Raw genomic sequence first — 21,022 nt, forward strand, 5'->3', positions numbered from 1 at the left:
TTTGCCAAGTTTCGGGTACATTTTTTAATCATCTTAGTGTGATGCTTGTCGCCCTTGACTCGAGATGTTTCAACAATACGGCTTGCAATGCTATTAGTCAGAGTTTGGGAAGTGCAGGGTGACCTTGTGCCTGTTTTACCCGTGAGCCTGTTGAGAACTCTCCATGCTTTCCTGCTAGACACTTTAAAATCCATCTTTTCTACGGTGGCAATCCACTTGTTCTGACGCTGGGTGTCTAGGGACCTTAACAAACTTTTCCCAATTTCCTGGTCTCCAGTTTCTTTGTACAGCTGATACAGGCTTTCACTGTCATTGTTCCAGCATGGGACATACACTTTTCGGAAGCCTCTAGGAACATGTTTCTTTGCTGTAGCCTTAAGTAGCCCCACAAACCTTGCATAGTTCTCTGATTTCGGAGTTATCCATCTGATTACCGAGTCCATGTCAGCAGCAAAGGAGGCCCAATCTCCTTTCTGAAAATTCCATCTGGGCAGTGGCATGGAGTTGACGAGTGGGATTTGCTCTCCTACTTCCAGTAGGACAGGTCTATGCTGGCTGTTAGGGAAGTTTGAAAGGATTTTCCTTTTTGTCGCGAGGGGCATATCACCATCCCTTGAGACGAATGTTAAATCTGGGTTATAGTCTCTCTTCCATCTCGCCGATCGAAAGGAACCCTTATCTTTGGCATCAAAGACTAGATGGTAATTATTAACCTCAGCCCACTGAGTGAGTTGGATTCCATTTGTGTCATTGGCGTTATAACGCCATGTTGTGTGGTGACTGTTGAAATCCCCCGCGTAAATACATGGGTGTGGGTACACCGGTGGGCTGACTTCCCAAGTGGAGTTGGGCGGCTTGTAGATGTTGGAAATTATAAGGCCGCATACTTGTATTGTAGAGATAAAGTAATTCGGATGTGAGTCTTGGGGTAGGACAGAGACATCGGTAATATTTTCTTTTACATAAGTTGCAATACCATACTTTGGGTGGTTTATGGAGTGAACAATGTTATATTCTGGGATCTGGCCTCTAGACTTCAAGTTGTCCTCATCTTTAGCGTGGGTTTCTTGTACCAGTAAGACATCAACTTTATGTATCGTCAAAATTCTGTGTAGGTGTTCACACTTTGCCAGACTTATTCCCTCAATGTTTAACTGGCAGATTATTAAGTTAGGCCCAATATCTATTGTGGGAGGGGTTGTATTGGGACTTTGTGACATAGTGTTCGAAGTATCCATCATATTGCATTCCAGTGAAGCGACTCGGTTTACGTGCTGTGAGGTCTATTCAGACAGGTACAGCAGCCAAAGGTTGTTGCTCGATTAGCGCCACCCAGGGGACACGTGTAGGGTTATATGGTGGCAATTCCTACGGACGTGAGCAACTTTCATCCCCCATATTAATAACACTTAGGTACTTAACTTAATTCGATTTGGCGATTTCGTAGAAAAAATGTGACGTCACACTACGGAGGGGTTTGCTAAATGTGACAAAGTGTGACAAGGAGGGGGGGAGGGGTCAAAAAACCTAGAAATTCGTGTGACGTAATTAATGGATGACCCCTAATTCGTATTGAACATAAATTAACATAAGAGAATTTTCTAACAGTCAAAAACTGACGTGTCGACATTAAGTATGGTATATCATTATATGGCAAAGAAACGGCCAGTGCAGGTTGGAACCTCTGAGGTTCCTACACCTTGTACTGACATCAGCGTTTATTTAAATTATTTTAAGTTACGTTTATCAAGTAAATAATTGACATTAACAAATTTGTTAGTAAATACCATATGCCTATGGTGTTTTTGAGTAAAGGCAAGTGTTGCCTTTCAAATTATTACAAAAGACAAATAGCTTTATCGCTATCCTATTTACTTGACATTTCTGCCAAGAATTTGGCAGATAATTCTGCTCCTATTGAGCAGCCTAGCATGAACTTGGAATTGGTTCCAGTCATAACCAATGATTTAATTGATTTAAACTAGCTGTTAAGACAAAGGATTCTGTCTCTGGCAATTTAGAATTAAATAAATATAATGAAAAATACTGCAAAAATGGAAAGTATATCCACCTGGTGCATCAAAATATTCAATGTATTAGAGGAAAAGATTTACAGATTGAACTTTTTTTGAATGATTTCAATATTGATATTTTATGCGTTACTGAACACTGGTTAAATAATAATGAATTAATGCCTCAATTTAATAATCACCAGGTGGGAAGTTCGTTCACCAGACTTAGTTCCATACATGGTGGGTCATTAATTATTTTAAATAGTCAGTTAAAATCTAAGGAACGTAAGGACATTGTATCCATGTCTGTTGAACGGACTATAGAACTAAGTGCAGTAGAATTGGAGCAATTTATTGTTGTCTGTGTGTATAGGCCGCCATTAAGTAATTTTGAAATATTTGAAAGAACAATGGAATCTGTCCTACTTAAACTATCACCTTCTAGTAAGAAATTACTTATATGCGGCGACTTTAATATAAATATTTTGGAACATTCAACAATGTCTTGTAGATTGTTGAATCTTTTCAAATCGTTTAATCTCAACCACATGTTTATGGAGCCTACTAGAGTGACTGCTACTAGTGCCACCTGTATAGATAATATTTTCAGTGATATTTTTCCTATTACTAAAAAAGTTATCAGCAATTTAGAATCAGACCACTTAGGCCAATTAATGGTATTTGAGGCCTTAAGGAAAAATACATTGAGAAAACAAATTACTTTTGTACCAGTAACCTCGGACCGCGTGGAAAGAATGAAGCAAAGTCTAGTTCAGGCGCTACCCTTTTTGTCTTCCGATATGAGTCCTAATAGTATGTATAATTCATTCTTTCACACTTTTATGGAACATTATAACGCGATATTTACTTCAAAATCGGTCGTAGTTAGTGGTGCATCTGTTTTTAGTGAGTGGGCTACTGCGGACTTACATCAACGGAGACGTGAACTGTATGCTTTGTATGAGGAACGGCGGTTTAATACGAGTGATGAATTTAAAGAACATGTCAAGGAATATTCGAAGAAGTTTAAAATAGATTGTCATATAGCTAAGCGGAATTATCTAAGTCAGAAAATTAAAAATAGTCCGGACATTATTAAAGCAACTTGGAAAGTTATTAATGTGGAGACTGGTCGCTCGAAACACACAATGAAAGAACTGAAACTAAATATTGATAACAAAATTATAGATTCCAATTTAGAAGTAGCTACTGAATTTGAAAAATTTTTCACCGAGGTACCAGTATCCACAACTAAGGATTTAAATTCATCACCCTCATCTGCTGTTACATTATTAAAAGATAACGCTCCAGAGTGTTGTAGAGACCTTCATTTTGAACATGTTTGTACCTCAGATGTAATAAAGGCGTTTAAATCAATTAATGTCAAAAAAACGAATGACCTCTGGGGAGTCTCTGTCCATGCTGTCAAATCCTTAGTAGAAATTGTAGCGCCTGACTTGGTAGTTATATTTAACAACAGTGTCGATTGCGGCGAGTTTCCTGATTTAATGAAACATAGTAAAATAACTCCTTTGTTTAAATCTGGTAGCAGCTCTGACCCCACTAACTTTAGACCGATATCTGTGCTACCAACATTCAGCAAGATTTTTGAAAAATTAGTTCTTTCACAATTAGTACGACATTTTAACGGCAATAATTTAATGCATAATAAGCAGTTTGGTTTCACACGGGGTCGCTCAACAACCGATGCTGGTGTTGAGCTAATTAAGCATATTTTCGATGCCTGGGAGGAGTCACGAGATGCTTTAGGTGTCTTCTGTGATTTGTCTAAGGCGTTCGACTGCGTTTGTCATGAAACATTGATCAGGAAACTACACTATTATGGAGTTAGAGGATCGGCACTGAATTTACTTAAGTCCTACTTAAATGGTAGAATACAAAGGGTCGATGTGAGTGGACAGCGATCACCGGGGTCATTGGTCTCTATGGGTGTACCACAGGGGTCAATATTGGGGCCTTTCCTGTTCCTTATCTACATAAATGACTTGCCATTCCTTGTAAAGACCCACCATGACATAGTATTGTTTGCAGACGACACCTCACTTATTTTCAAAGTCAAACGACAGCAACAAGCGTACAATGATGTAAACGATGCTATTTCAAAGGTAGTAAATTGGTTCAATGTTAATAATTTATTGTTAAATGAGAAAAAGACTAAATGTATTCAGTTTGTCACTAGTAGTAACGTAAGGCATGTGCAAACAAGTGTCATTGTGAAGGATGAGGAATTGGAATTAGTTGATAGTACAGTTTTTCTTGGTATAACTTTAGATTCTAAACTTCAGTGGGGTCCCCATATTGCTACTCTTTCGAGTAGACTGAGTTCTGCAGCTTTTGCAGTGAGCAAAATCCGTCAGTTAACTGATGTGAAAACAGCTCGATTAGTATATTTTAGTTACTTCCATAGCATTATGGCATATGGTATTTTACTGTGGGGCGGTGCTTCAGAGATAAATACCATTTTTGTTCTGCAGAAGCGGGCTATTCGAGCAATATATAAATTGAACCATAGAGACTCACTTAGAGATAAATTCAAGGAAATTGACATAATGACAGTGCACTGTCAATATATTTATGAGAATATTCTGTATGTACATAAAAATATTGTTAATTTTAGGAAAAATTGTGACATTCATAATATTAATACTAGAAATAAACATAAGCTCGCAGTGCCCTTCACACGGCTCCATAAAATTAAAAAATCATTCATGGGTAATTGTGTAAGATTTTATAATAAACTTCCAAACCATATTACTGAATTATCAATTAATAAATTTAAAAATTATGTAAAGCGTAAACTTATTTCTAAAGCTTATTATACCACACAAGACTACATGAGTGATAAAACAACGTGGGATTAATTGTGACTCGAAATAGATAATTCAATGTATGTACTTCTTTGTTAAGTTTTATTGACATTTGTTATTGACATTTAGATTTTATTCTAGAAACATTCTAGACTAGTATTTTTTATACAATTTTTTTTTATGTTTGACGATCTTTTTGTGAAATTCTTAGTATTAAATTTGATCTGTATAATAATCCAATATTACTATGGAATAATATTAACTTCAATAAATTGCTCTGATAATTAGCTTAAGATAATATATTATTATGTAAAACGTTCATAAGTGCTTGTTACTAGGCCTACATGAATAAAGTATTTTTGACTTGACTTGACTTGATACTACTGTAATTATCTCCTGTATTTAAGATAATAAGTCTGTGTCTAAGATATTTCCGGAGTTACATTAGTTGTTATGTTATTGCACATTATTAGGACACAGTCTTTTGTATTTACCAATAACAATACCAATAACAATATACCACTTAGCACTAAGTAAATGCTGGTTTAAAGAAATATGCATTTAAATTCTATACCACTATTTTCACGAGACCCATACAAGATCTAAAGCCTCCTCCACACTCGTGCGCGAATCGCGGCGCGAAGCCGCGAACGCGAGTGTGTCGTCGATTTTCGCAGACAGCGAAATCGACTCCACACTCGCGTTCGCGGCTTCGCCCGCGATTCACGCGCATAGTCTGGAGGGGGCTTAAGACCTAAAAGAATTCGACGAATTCGGTGTAAAAAACAAGGTAAATGGTATGACTCAAACTCAAACTTCAAAACAACATGAAAAAAGTTAGAATAAAAACTTATGCCGGCTACATACGTAACGATAAATCGTTGCGATAAAACTGTGCAGTCCGACTGTGCAGATAAATCGAACCGTGTGTATGACAAATCGTTGTCGATTATCGTAACGATTTGTCATAACTACGGTTCGATTTATCTGCACAGTTTTATCGCAACGATTTATCGTTACGTATGTAGCCGGCATAAAAAGTCCCTACACAACGGGTGCGTTCAGGGATAGTGCCGAAGCCTTCGAGCAACACCGGCTTCCGACACGTCGGAAGGGAGGGGCCCAAGCGATATCTCACCGTACAAATCTTTCTGCCATTTTTCGCGGGGGGAAGGTGCACCCAGTCGCACTTCTCACACACTTACATACAAAATCCAATCAGAGGCCCTACCGCGAACCACGTTCGACGTGTTGCCTCTCTATGGCACTTGTAAATTCATACGTAAGTGTGACAGGGAGGCAACACGTCAAACATGGTTCGCGGTAGGCCCTCTGTAATGACGACACAAATACATAGAAAATGACACACGTCAAAGACAAATCTTGCAAACCTCGTTCTCTTTTTGTGTACGGACGAGTGACTAGTGTCACAACACGCACACTAACACATTTTCGTTGAAGTATGTCATTGTATTCTGAGAGATGAGAAGTCGGATTTGTCGCTCGACCGATCCGCAATTTGTACTGAGCGAGCAAAATCGATAAATCCAACAAATACTTGAGACTAAAATATAATAATTGTATTTAAATGTAATTAAACGTATGATATGTAAAAAAAAAATTACATGTGGAATGTAACACTTTCTTTTTGTAAATTTGATGTCCCCGACCTCTTTTTATAGCAAAAAACCGAGCAAACAGGCATTTTTGTGCAGCAGAGTTCACGCGCGCGTCTGGACTCGGTCTAGTGAAAAATCCAAGTGCAACTAGTTTTATTACCCGCGGTAGATTAGATTGACGCGCTAATCTTGTACCTCGGCAGAGGGGAAATAGTGCGAATGCCGCCTCCCTTCCGTGTTGCTCGAAGGCCGAAGCACAGTGCATTATACAACAATGCTGGTAAGTGTACGGCGCCTTTAAATCTGTACGATCTGTCATAATGTCACCCGTGGCTGTATACTCGCGAGTCTATGCCCGCGCAACATAAACAAATTTATGACATAAGAAAAAAAAACATTGCATTGTGTTTTATTGATTTTCCGTCGCCGAATTCGGGAATTCCATCGGAATAGCCCAGTTTTTCCTTGTAATTTAATATTAACGCACAAGCCAGCTAGTTATAAGAGAAAAGGTTTTCAAGAGCCGCCCATTGCTCTAAAACGTCGTCCCTTTTACCTGTTTACCGGGGCGTAACGCGGCCTGGGTGCGAATAGAATTTACTAACTCTAGTTTTCTTGAAAAATATATTGTTGTAAGTGAAAATGAGCACTACAGCCTCGCAGGAGTCTGCTGTTAAGGAGAGTTTGTTTCAATTTATAACTAAGAACGTCCCCTCGGCGGACTTGAACGTAATTGACGATATAGTACTGTCTTATGTGATTTCTTTCGTGGAGGAATCTTCACAAGATCCCTGCTTCGATGTTGAAGGTAAATAATTTTAAAATGTTATATATCAATAGATAAATAAGTAAACTAGGTCTTGGGATGGAAAATATGACGAAAAACGAACTATTTTCGTCTGAATAAAATACTTAATTTGCATTTCGTGTCAAAGTTCCTAGTTGCTACACATTATTTTTATAAATTACTTTATAAACTACTTAAATGCAGTTTAGGTAGTAACATATAATGTATTTACGCTTTATTTAAATAGAGATCTAAAAAATATATACAAAATTTTATACAAAATCAATAGGTATGAATTGAAGAAAACAAGTTGTATAAATCAGTTGATTTCAGTTGTATTCCTTTAAAAAAATGTATTCTCTAATCTACAGCTGGATTACAAATGGCTAATATCAGAAAATAACTGTAAAAACAATTTAAAAAAAAATCAATCAATACAGGGTGGAGTCAGCTGCACCTATGTTGTTAATTTTGTGAGCAGCAGGGTAAATGTCACAAAAAAAAGTATTTTCACCACACCAGCTCGGAAATGCTTACTTTGCACTTCCAAAACTGATAGCATAGTTGCATTTTATTCACATGTGATGCAAAGTAAATCATATGCAAATTTTGAGTTGTCTTCTTATGTTTGCGGGTAGAATTGACTTTTAAATGATGATTTTGGATGTTAAATATTTAATAACATTCATTTTGGATTTGATTGGGTTTTTTTTTATATTTTACATTTAATATTTGCTTCGGGTTGGTGTGGTGAAGAAGTATTTCTTAGTGAGTATTGCTCCAGTATATGAGTTCCATCAAATCAAAAGATTAAGAGAGAATTTATTTATTGAATTAAAGTTTGACATTTGACTGCATGTGTATCCATTGCAGCTGCAATTTTTTCATTAGAAACAAATAAGTTTTTAGGAAAATGTTAATGGCGAAAGACATATAAATGAATATTTTTTAATGTGAATATTCAAAGTATATAAGCAATGTATAAGGCTCTCTGTATAGTAAGAATGTAATGAAAGAATTTCCTACCAGCGGGGCCACAGAATAAATAATAGTACTACCGTACAGAAAGGAAACTTCCTACAAAACCGAAGTTTGACAGCGGTTCAGGGTCGAATCATGCTATCCCTTTCTAACATATAGCACTATCCCTTTCGGCTATTTAGGGTTGTCAAAATTCAAGTGATTACCTTATCTGTGGTCGTGCACGCAAAAGGAAGTCAAGTGGTGCCAACCCTAAAAATTGCTCGGAGCATTGCTGAGCCGAGCGGAGCCGGGTTTGGCCGAAGTCAGGAGTTTCGCACCCCTGGCGGGGCACACCTCTTTATTGGTTGGCTTAGCAAACTAGCATGGGCTCAGTAGAAAGCTTTAGTTATATCAGTGGGGACACACTCCTGTCTTCGGGAAAACTTGGCTCAGTTCGGCTCAGCATTGCTCCGAGTAATTATTAGGGTTGACATAACTTGACATCCCTTTGCATGCACAACCACAGATAAGATAATGGCTTGAATTTTGACAACCCTAAATAGTCGGAAGGCATAGTGTCATAAGTTAGGGATATCATGATTTGACCCTGAATCGCTGTTAACTTTAGTTTTGTAGGAAGTGTCCTTTCTGTATGGTCGTACTATTACTTATTGAAAATGAAAAAAATGAAAAAAGTTTATTGTATAAAATTACACATACAGTAAATCACGTCCCTGAGTCCTGATCTAGGAAACCCTGTGTTACAGGACCCAGTTTCGTTACTTATACTAGTTTCTTTAATCTATATACCTATTGGTAGGTACAAATTGTACAGAGAGTTACACTGAAACTTACAGATAGCTATGCCTCTTTTAACATGTATATTGTTTTTATTTGTGAACTGCGTGTGTACGAGTGTTTGTTTATTTGTGTGTGTGTGTGTGTTTGTGTGTGTGTGTGTGTGTGTGTGTGTGTGTGTGTGTGTGTGTGTGTGTGTGTGTGTGGGTGTGCGTGTGTGTTAGTGTGTAAAAATGCATACTATAATATTTATGATAAGGAAGTATTATTTCAATGTTATTATTATAAAATGTATATATATGTAAGTATTGTAAATATTTAATTAATTATTTTATTTTAAGACGTTTAGGAGGAGTTCAGTGTCGTGGTAATGTAGTTGGGTAAGCCAATTAGTTAAATACCGTTTACTAGGAGGTCTCTTTATAGGATGTAGCTTGCAGAATGATTTCATTACTAGAGCTGAAATGAAGGGGTGAAATCTTTGGGCAAATTTTGTACGCGTTTTTGTGGTTTTCCAGCGCTGACGGCGTCTTGTGTCTGCTTCAAAAATCTTGTCATGCAGTTTTCCATAATTGTACATGATTTTTCTGAGATATAATTGGCGAACTGAGAGAACATTGGCAAGCGTGTATAGTTCTTTAGTACTGTATCGTGATGGTTTCCGGTAAATAACTTTGAGAAGAGACCGTTGAGCTCTTTCTAGAGTAATGAGGTGCGTCTTTGCCGCCCCTCCCCACACTGAATTGCAGTAGCATAGCACGGATTCACAAAGAGCGAAGTAAACTGTCCTCAACAGTTCGGGATATGCAATATTTCTTAAAGTTCGAAAGACATACATAAGCTTACGAAGACGGTTTTTGAGTGACTCGATGTGCTGCCGCCACGTGAGGTGAGTATCGAGCAGTACACCAAGGTAACGCATGGTGTTTGAACGCTCTAAGAAGCTAGCACTAGTTAAATTAGAGGACCCTGATAACACGTCATTCTGATGTCTAACCGTAATACAAAATCCGTCATGAGGTTGGCCTCTGGAGTCGATTGAGAAACAAACATATTTGGTCTTCTGTACGTTTAATGTCAGCAAGTTGGAATCGAGCCACTCTACAACTAGTTTTAAGTTAAGCTCCGCGGCGCTCTGGACTTCTGGCCAGCTTTTTCCGCGTACCAGAATAGCTGTATCATCGGCAAAAGATATGGTTATAGCATTTGTTAGTTTAAGGTTACAGAGGCCGTTGATATAAGCCAAAAACAGAGTTGGGCCGAGTACACTTCCCTGGGGAACCCCAAATTCTACGTTAGCAAAGTCGCTGGCATTGTCTCCCACCCGAACACATTGTTTACGATCTCGTAAATAAGATTCAAACCACTTAAGTGCGAGTCCCCTGATGCCAAGGCTCTCGAGTTTGGCCAAAAGGATCGGAATAGAAACTGTATCGAAGGCCTTGGCAAGATCTAAAAATAAGCCTACGCACTTTTCGCCTTTATCTAAGGAATCTACTATTTTACCAACAAGTAGGTCAATCGCTTGTTCGGTGGATCTCTTTTGTCTGAAGCCAAATTGATTAGGCGACAGGCTGTTATTGCGCTCAAGAAACGACAACAACTGCGAATTGATAATTTTCTCAATGAGTTTACCAATTATACTAAGCAAGGAAATTGGCCTATAGTTAGTGACTTGTTCTCTACTACCCGCCTTGTAAATTGGTGTTACTGAAGCTAGTTTAAGAAGATTTGGGAAAGTAGCGGAAGTTATGCTCAGATTACACAAATAAGTGATCGGCTCGGTAACGCTAGTCACAGTCATTTTTAATAAATCTGGTGTGATACCGTCTAATCCCGGGGAACTACCAACCTTTAATTGACCAATAAAAGAGGCTACCTCGTGAGTGTCTGTAGGTCGGAGGAAGAATGACGAAACCGGAGAACATTCACCCTGGTGCATTTTGGCCAAGTACGTCTCACTTACTCCCATTCTATTGAGCGTCACCTCCGCTAAATTCTTACCGACGGAACTAAAAAAAGTATTTACCGTATTTAGCGAAATTTTATTCTATGGTTATATACTTAATCAATTCTCAAGCCTATTTCTTATCTGCCTTCTAGGGTTCATAGAGATGATGGCGGCGTATGTGCCGCAGTTCGCCAACATTGACGTGGAGCGTGTGTGCTCCTGGGTCGTTGACCTGGAGGCCCTGCTCACGAGCGAGGAGAGCGACCCTCCGTCTAGCCACGGTTAGTAACAACCCCCAACCCAGGGTTCATAGAGATGATGGCGGCGTATGTGCCGCAGTTCGCCAACATTGACGTGGAGCGCGTGTGCTCCTGGGTCGTGGACCTGGAGGCCCTGCTCACGAGCGAGGAGAGCGACCCTCCGTCTAGCCACGGTTAGTTACTTTACCTACATCATTTTAGCCACTCACAAACATGGCTAGAACAGCTGCAGATTTAACTGAGAAAAAAAAACCTACAAATATCTATGATGATGATGCATTCCTGTTATCCCACATTCCCTGGACATAGGGCTCGCAGAAGAATCCTCCTTTTGTCACGATGTTGAGCGGCTACTTTCAGCTCTTTCCAGCCGATTCCAGTTGAGCCAGCCTCCTTCTCAAATATAAAGGCCTCCCCTACCGCATCTTCATACATCTTCTATACTATACTGATGTCCAGATTCAATCAGATCGTATTACTATACTGATATCCAGATTATATTAAACTTCGTCCAATAAGCTTCCAGTAAGAATAGGATTAGATTATTTCTAATTGAAATTGGTGCACCAACGACATTCAGTGTCCATATAGCGTCTATTGCTTATACTCTGTATCTTTAGGTATTTAAATAAAAGTAAACAAAATCTACCCTCAAATGGCTCCTAAGCCAGTTGAGGGTAGATGAAAACATTACACGATCAAATAATGTAGGTTAAAGCAGGGGTGCGAAGCTCCTGACTTCGGCCAAACTCGGCTCCGCTCGGCTCAGCATTGCTCCGAGCAATTATTAGGGTTGGCACCACTTGACTTCCTTTTGCGTGCACGACCACAGATAAGATAATCACTTGAATTTTGACAACCCTAATTGGCCGAAAGGGATAGTGCCATGTATTAGAAAGGGATAGCATGATTCGACCCTGAACCGCTGTCAAACTTCGGTTTTGTAGGAAGCTTCCTTTCTGTACGGTAGTACTATTATTTATTCTGTGGTTAAAGTCAGTCCGTTCAGTGACTGATCCAGGCGGTTTTGTATTTGGTTGGTTAACCAATAAATGTTATAACTACCTATGTTATAACTAACTATATGTGTTAGGTTAACTGGAAGAGATCCCATTCAGGGATAAGTTCGCCTTTGTTGTATTTAATTGACTCTGTAACTGTGTTTCTCGTGTTTATATTTCTATGTACAATAAAGTAAATACATACATAAGGCTTGTTCACGTAATAAAGTAGCCATATGCAAATGTAAATTAATCGTTTACTTCAAACGCTACAGGTAACAAAAACAGGTAATTATATAAGAAAACATTTAAAAAATTAAATACAATGCATTTTTTTGCGGAATCCTTAAGAACTGGCGAATTTTTTTACTTTCTTTCGAACGCCTGCCATTAGTGTAGTTATTGACGTGTTAGTGAACTGATGAGCGGCTGCGCTCCATATTCTTTTGAAGTCAGCATCACTGTCCGCTACTGCACCTTTCTTGAGCAGGTATCGCTTGATGTTCGCCCAATACCTTTCTATCGGGCGAAGTTCTGGGCAATTTGGCGGGTTCATGTTTTTCGCCACATAAATAACATTCTGATTATCGAGCAAATTTAAGGTTGTTTGAGCGTAATGAGCTGAAGCTAAATCAGGCCAAAATATAGGGGGCCGTTCATGTTTCCTATATAAGGGCAAAATTCGCTTCATAATACACTCCTGTCGGTAGACATCTCCGTTGATTGTGCCAGTAGTAAAAAAGCTCGAACTCTTCAGCCCGCATGAGCAAATAGCTTGCCATACCAGGATTTTGGGGGCGAATTTTTCAAAAGCGATGGACTTATGCTCTTCCGATACATCCTGGCCAGCCACACACGTATAAAATTGAGGCCCCGGTAAAGTTCTCATGTCTTTTTTTACATATGTTTCGTCATCCATTAAAATGCATCGGTCGCGATTTTGATTGACAAAACTTGCTCAAAATTTTGGCACGACATTTTGCTCTTTCGATCTGAGCAGGGGTTTTTTTTGGGATTTTTTGTTTCTTTCTGGTCACAAGATTATTTCTCTTCTTAGCGTTTTGTACATTTCCAACCGATGTCTTTACCCTTTTGGCGATATCTCGAACAGAGGCCGATGGATTATGGCGGAACGAGGAAGCTATTGCGGCATCCAATTTAGGCTTCACGCAGCCTTTTTTTCGACCGCGACCTGGTAGATCATGTAGAATATGAAATTGCCCAAATTTATTGATCACTTTTCGCACACCATCCTTAGATATTTTATATCGTTTTGCTAATTGTCGTATCGAGACACCCTTTTCGCTGCAATAGGCGACAATAATTAATTTACGAATATTTTCATTTATTCTCGGCATTTTGATTCTATTTACTCAATGACATCTATTTTATACTTTTTTTAAACTTTATTATATATTTTTTGGAATGTCACGTACCAGCATTGCAAAAAGTTTCTATATTCCTGTGAAGACTTAGTTCTAGGTGGCTACTTTATTACGTGAACAAGCCTTACATACTACCCCAAAATGTACAAATTGTTTGTTTACTTTTATTTAAATACCTAAAGATAGACTATAGTGCACAATATGTAAACAGGCCGCTAGGAATATGTCCTTACAATGTTAAGTTAAGCAGCCTAGATTTGCTTGAAGTCCTTGAGTCAAGGTTTGAACAACTTGTTCCTAACTGCCTTGAAGGCGTAAAATCTAGTCTAAGGCTAGTTTTATGTCCTTCATAGACAGCGAAAACTTCATTGTCTTTGTTACTTGACTTAGTTAACTTGTAGTAAGGGCTTGTGCTCAAATAACCCGAGGTTCGATCCAGAGGCCGTGAGTTCAAGTCTCATCCAAGGCAGTAGCTTTTCCACTTTTAAATTTATTCAAAGCTTAATAGGATTGATTGCAGCCGTTTCTGCTTGTTAACAATTAATTTGTAATTTCTTGTTACAGAGGAGTCGTCGAGCAGCAGCGACAAGCTGACGATGACTCTTCACACCCTGAGTGAGATGCTGCCCACGGCCACCAAGCCCAGCCGGTGAGATGATCAATAATTACAGTAGTTACATAATTATACTTGGGGATCCTATCTCGTCGCATAATAATTGATTGTCCTAATGTAATGTTGCGCATAAAACTCTTTTCGCATATTTTTTCTCCAGCTGAAACAGAAAGTATTTTCTAAAATATGTTGTATAGGGTAGGTTAGGTTAGGTTTGTGCTATAATTTTTCAGAAATGTTAATATTTCCAGCACAATAACAATTATGCGAAATGAGTTTTATGCGTAACATTACATTTGGACAATCAATTATTATGCAACCCAATATGGACCCTTATACTTGGTCAAGCAAATCTTGTCAGTAGAAAAAGGCGGCAAATTTAAAAAATGTAGGCGCGAAGGGTTATCGTCCCATAGAAAATTTGAATTTCGCGCCTTTTTCCACTGACAAGATTTGCTTGACAGTCTATATATTGTTTAAATCGACTTAGGGCCCCTTGCACCATTTACTAACCCAGGGTTAACCAGTTAAATCTGGAGTTACCATGGTTACCAGTACAATTTGACACTGGGTGAACGGTTTAACCGATTAAACTCCGTTATTGGGATGGTGCTAGTGGCGCTTAAAAATTGAAATTCGGTTAAATGCCTAATTATCTTTAACCCTTCTCCTTTATCCTCCCAACTCATTTAAAAACAAGAAAATATATTCAAAACGATTGGTGTCCCATTTTTTGGCAAAACGCAGTAGTTCTGAAGCATGAATTTAAGAATACTCAAAGAAACCTTTGAAACTTTCAAAAATTAATTCTATTCACCCATAAATAGAATTCATTTTAGTATAGGGTGGCCAGTTATTGAACGCTGGCCAGTTATTGAAGAAATGAATTCTGTGTATAGGTGAATAGAATTCATTTTTAGTTTAGGGCGACCAGTTTTAAAAGTGGCCAGTTACTGGCGAATTACCCTACTAACTTAATTTTAAAAATTGTATTGTGTATTAAAAAAAAACCTCATCTTTACTCTTGTTTGGAAAAGTCAAAATCAAAATATACTTTATTCATATAGGAGGCCTAGGAACAAGCACTTACGAATAGTTATTACTTAGGTACATTATCTTAATCTAAATTATCAGAGCAATTTATTGATATTAATATTATTCCATAATAACATTGGATTCTTATACAGATCAAATTTAATACTAAGAATTTCACAAAAGGATCGTCAAACAAAAAATATTGTATAAAAACTAGAAACTAGAATCTCTGTTCCAGCTCTCATTCAAGCTCTGAGAGCTCCGAGGAGGCCGAGCGTCAGCGAAGCCTCCTGGAGGCCGAGGATCTGCCCATGCTCGCTGCCCAATGCGCGGTCCTGCATGAGATGTTCCCGAATACCTGCGCCATGGAGGTAAGATTGACAATATAAATATATTATATCCAGTGATCGGCACGGATGGTGCCACACCTGGGTTTACCGAACAAAAATCTTAATAGAATCGGACTAAAAAAAGTCTGCAGCGGATTTGATAGCCCACGCAGTGCAAGTGTTATTTATACGTCATAATTTCATAGAAGTTTGACGTTTAAAATAACACTTTCACTACGTGGGCTATCAAATCCGCTGCAGACTATTCTTGGTCTGACTCTATGGACATGAATGGACATGACTCAAATGCCGCGATCTTGTTCGAAAAAGGAATTCTATTGAGTGTTCTTTAAAATACGAGTTTTTCAATATGATTTGTACATGGAAACCCGCGGTGTGGCACCGTCCGTGCCTATCACTGCTTATATCATCTATGGGTCACAAGGGATATTCAGGATCTTTCATATAACATCGTAAGCGCTTGCATCGAAGACGCTACTCAGGGCAGTGGTAATAGTATTAGGACTCAGGACCCCATGGTGTGGAATATAGTAACTTTGAGGATGGCGAGCTTTGAGGATGCCGAGAGTTAACGAAGCCTGCTAGAGGCCAAGGACACCTGAGCGCGGGCTAGTCCAACGCTCAAAAAACCAGTGTAGGTGCGCTCTCCGATAACGCGCCTTCGTCACGCATCTCGATGACACATTTTAGACTGGTTCTTCTCGCCAGCACTCAGTAACCGTAGATAATTACACGACCCTTTTTTTTACAGAGGCACGTGCGGTTTTACTTAAAAATAGACAAAGGATTAGCGGCTCGGGTCCATTTATAAATCTACAGACTAAAGCCGAATTCAGTACAAACATTGATTACATCTCACTACTACAGATAAAGCACTGCGTCTCTATCGCTTGCGGTGACGTGGAGCGAGCAGCGGCGACACTGCTGCACCGCCGCGAGCAAGGCCAGGCGCTGTCGGCCGCCGCCCTGCATCAGGCCAGCAAGACCCCGCTCTGCGACGACTCGGAGCTCAAGAACCGTATCATCGCTCGGTCAGTACTACAGAAACATTAAATCTCACTACTACAGATGAAGCACTGCGTCTCCATCGCTTGCGGTGACGTGGAGCGAGCAGTGGCGACGCTGCTGCACCGCCGCGAGCCCACAGGCATCATTAAATTTTACTTATTATTTCGAGAGTGTTTAAAACGTAGTATGTATCTTTAGGTATATAAATAAAGATATAACCAACCAACTTTTTTTGTTTAACCAACTAAATACAAAAGCGCCTGGATCTGTCACTGAAAGACCTGACTTTAACCTACATTATTTGATCCTGTAATGTTTTCATCTACACTCAACTGGCTTAAGAAGCCATATGAGGGTAGATTTTGTTTACTCTTTTTTAAATACCCAAAGATACAGACTATTATCAAACCTGTCTTATAGGGATCAGGGAATAAACTAACCATAATAAATTTTACTTATTATTTCGAGAGTTAACATGACTATTGTTGAGTCATGGATGTTTTCTATGTATTTAAGTATTTATATATTACATATATCGTTGTCTGACTACCCACAACACAAGCCTTCTTGAGCTTACCGTGGGACTTGGTCAATTTGTGTAATAATGTCCCTGTAATATTTATTTATTTATTGTTGTTTTAGTTACTCTTACGTGGACAAGAACTCTGATACTAAGGAGCACAAGCCACTCGCGCCCAAGATGGAGCCGAAAAAGATGGTCCGCTACCGCGACAACAAGATAGTGTCGCTCAAGGGCGAGCGGTACACTGAGGTGAGTGTGACATGGTTACAATAGTTACATATATCACAAACAGTAGTTAGTCCAAGATGGACGACAAGATAGTGTCGCTCAAGGGCGAGCGGTACACTGAGGTGAGTGTGACATGGTTACATACATCACATACAGTAGGTGAAGTGAGTCCAAGATAGTCCCCTACCGGGACAACAAGATAGTGTCGCTCAAGGGCGAGCGGTACACTGAGGTGAGTGTGACATGGTTACATACATCACATACAGTAGGTGAAGTTAGTCCAAGATGGTCCGCTACCGCGACAACAAGATAGTGTCGCTCAAGGGCGAGCGGTACACTGAGGTGAGTGTGACATGGTTACATACATCACATACAGTAGGTGAAGTGAGTCCAAGATAGTCCCCTACCGGGACAACAAGATAGTGTCGCTCAAGGGCGAGCGGTACACTGAGGTGAGTGTGACATGGTTACATACATCACATACAGTAGGTGAAGTTAGTCCGAGATGGTCCGCTTGATGGACCATTTATTGACAAGTAGGGAGTCCCTATATCGACAAATTTAACTATCGATACTTTTCCCCTAAAACTAGTGATCGCTCCAAGTTTTGTTTGTAAACATATACTGGGTCAAGCAAATCTTGTCAGTAGCAAACGGCGGCAAATTTGAAAAATCGCGGGTTAGCAACACTGTGTTCGAATAATTCGAAAATCGCGTGTCATCTGTGTTTTATCTGTGGAATGTGGATCGCGAATGACAGCCATCATCTTGTTTGTTTACAAATGGTTTACAATGTTTACATTCTGAATCGATTCTATTTCAAGAGATATTTCTGCTGTGTCACCATTAAATACCAATATATTAAAATAAGACTGTGCTTAATTAAAGCTAAGGTGCCTACAATGCCTACAGTGCCAACTGAGAAATCTAATAAAATATGAAAATCCAGTATGACATCTACCTGCTGAAGCAATGATTTTATTCATACATTCTTGTTTAACGGCATAGTCCACTTACAATTTTATTTTGAGATCTTCAAATTAGTTAATCATTTTTATCAACATCACACACCGCTTTTAAATTGTCCGTCCATACGTATTAATAACAATTTCAAACATTTTCAATAGAGAATCCGCGAGTGACAATTTGAATTGACGTACGTGACAAGGCACGCTCAGCGGAAATAGTTATTTGTACAACAAGAGATCAAAGTTTGATATTTCTTCGAGTGCTTATTTTGAGTCCCGTGCAAGCGAAAGATTCTATAATAGATTCACGAGCGTAGCGAGTGAATCTAATTTAGAATCTTGAGCGTAGTAAGGGATTCAAAAGCGCACGAGATGTAAATAACTTTGATCTCGTGTCGTACACAAAATTTTTCACCCTAAGCAGTGAGAACATACCTAGAGGGACAGAGATAATAGAACCCAAGTATATCGAACTTGTATTAGACCCCGCATGTTGAAATGACATTTGACTATAAAGGTCACTTGAATGACATTTTGTCTCACTCAGTGAGCAAAATGCGATTTTGCTCACTCATTTTGTCTCACACAGTGAGCAAAATGCGATTTTGCTCACTGAGTGAGACAAAATGACTCAGTGAGCAAAATCGCATTTTGCTCACTGTTTTTAAGAAGCAAAGTACCCTTATTTAAACTTTCACGATTATTAAACATTATCAAACTGCACAACGGGACTTAATCGCGTATTTAAGTTTTAAGATAGTACCCTTGAGATAAGACAAAGTACCCTTGTTCGAGCTGGTGTGGTGAAAAAAAAGTTTTGGTTCGATGTACATTGTACATTGCTGCTTTTCTTAGCGCAATACTACTCTTTGAGTGTTGCCCTTCTTTAGTTTGCTTTACATTGCTACTGACAAGATTTGCTTGACGCACTATATAATTTTATTGAAAGTATTAACATGAAACAAAACAATAAATAAATTCCCTTTTTCATTTTTAAGTGTGTTTTGAAACATTAAGTCATCATCATTTTTTTTTACCTGGCGATTATTAACGAAGCTAGGGGCGATCACTAGTATTAGGGAAAGTTATCGATAATTTAATTTAGCTATATAGAAACACCCTAAATTCCGAGGCCTGCTCGTTAGATTATATATAGCGAATAACGGTAGCATAGTTCACTAATGTTTGGTAGTCCTAAGGTCTTCTAACTCGCCACAACCGGATACTTTGCCAGTGTTATAACCGCCGAAAATGCAAAAAATGTGCAATACATTATGGGTCGATCAACTATTTCTTGTTGTTATTCTGTCCCATCAGCCAGGAGACAATAGTAGCATAATTTGTTAGAAGAGCTGCTGTACCATGTTCTACAAACGTGCTTGGTAGATGTCCCATTATGGAAAGGCCTTATAACTACCAAAAAATTTAAGTTTGGTTCATTTAAATACGAAAAAACTACAATTTCATATGTATCTCTCAGTTACTTAAAAGTTAGCTGGAAGAGATCCCTTAACGGGATAAGTTCGCCTTTGTACACATTTATTGTATTCTCTCTGTGTTATGTACTTGTTTTGTGCAATAAAGTGTTTACTACTACTAAAAAAACCGGGCAAGTGCGAGTCGGACTCGCACACGAAGGGTTCCGTACCATAATGCAAAAAAAAAAAACAAAAAAAAGCAAAAATAAAACGGTCACCCATCCAAGTACTGGCCACTCCCGACGTTGCTTAACTTTGGTCAAAAATCACGTTTGTTGTATGGGAGCCCCATTTAAAACTTTATTTTATTCTGTTTTTAGTATTTGTTGTTATAGCGGCAACAGAAATACATCATCTGTGAAAATTTCAACTGTCTAGCTATCACGGTTCGTGAGATACAGCCTGGTGACAGACGGACGGACGGACGGACGGACGGACGGACGGACGGACGGACGGACGGACGGACGGACAGCAAAGTCTTAGTAATAGGAGACCGTAACCATGGCAACTAGTGACAAGAAAAAGATTCACCCTTATAATGCGAAATTTTCCAGGTACCAAGGTCTGGAGTCGACGAGGAAAACTTGAAAAAGCCCAAAAAACAGCATTGCCCTTAACCATTACAACCACATCAGTACCGGGCCCGCCCTGCCCCCGGCCCCTGCGGCCCTAGCTCTCCCCTCATGTGTAGCGTTCATTCCCTCCCCGTACTGATTTTGGTTTTGATGATTTTAGTGCTTAAGTTTACTATTACGCTCTCTCTTGGCAGTATTATTTCAAATAGGTCTTTTATTAGTGCGAGTTGCGAATCGCGACGGGGTCTGACGCGCGGTCGATTAAGATTTTTATATGGTTTTAGTGTATAGTTTGTGTGTGCGGGTTGACGTCGAAATGTGGATCAATGAAGTCAATTATTGTCATTTTGTTGTAATTAAATATGCGAGAAATTGAATAAGATCTCGTATCGCCATTAAAAGAGCTTATGATGCTGATTTTGCATCAAAATTGACAGTTATCCGCTTGGGTCTTATGATTAGATGGCATTGACACTTGGGATTAGATGTCTGAGCGGACGCTACGTTTCTGCAGTATGATACTCGTATATGGAAAAACGTCAAGATGAAGGCAATCTTCATTAAATAAACTACTTACTGCTTAAAATTTTTTACATGTTGTACAGTCGCCATCAGATATATCGGAGCGGCCAAGGTGCTC

At 39.0% G+C, this 21,022-nt stretch overlaps 1 protein-coding gene across 2 annotated transcripts; it reads left to right on the forward strand.

Annotated features, from left to right (window-relative positions):
- Positions 1-6,881: 6,881 nt before the first annotated feature.
- LOC134678049 (CUE domain-containing protein 2) lies at positions 6,882-20,801 on the forward strand. Of its 2 annotated transcripts, none has more exons than XM_063536493.1 (7): positions 6,882-7,267; positions 11,111-11,239; positions 14,169-14,253; positions 15,491-15,623; positions 16,470-16,633; positions 17,253-17,382; positions 20,362-20,801. In XM_063536493.1, the coding sequence occupies exons 1-7, from the start codon at positions 7,102-7,104 to the stop codon at positions 20,422-20,424; spliced, it is 870 nt and encodes a 289-aa protein (XP_063392563.1). In that variant the 5' UTR covers positions 6,882-7,101; the 3' UTR covers positions 20,425-20,801. The 2 variants fall into 2 exon arrangements, with proteins under 2 accessions (XP_063392563.1, XP_063392562.1); XM_063536492.1 differs by lacking the exon at positions 11,111-11,239 and adding an exon at positions 11,263-11,391 and having other exon boundaries at positions 20,362-20,800.
- Positions 20,802-21,022: the final 221 nt, after the last annotated feature.

This window comes from Cydia fagiglandana, chromosome 27 (assembly GCF_963556715.1).
Source record: "Cydia fagiglandana chromosome 27, ilCydFagi1.1, whole genome shotgun sequence".
In the NCBI taxonomy this organism is placed as follows: Eukaryota; Metazoa; Arthropoda; class Insecta; order Lepidoptera; family Tortricidae; genus Cydia; species Cydia fagiglandana.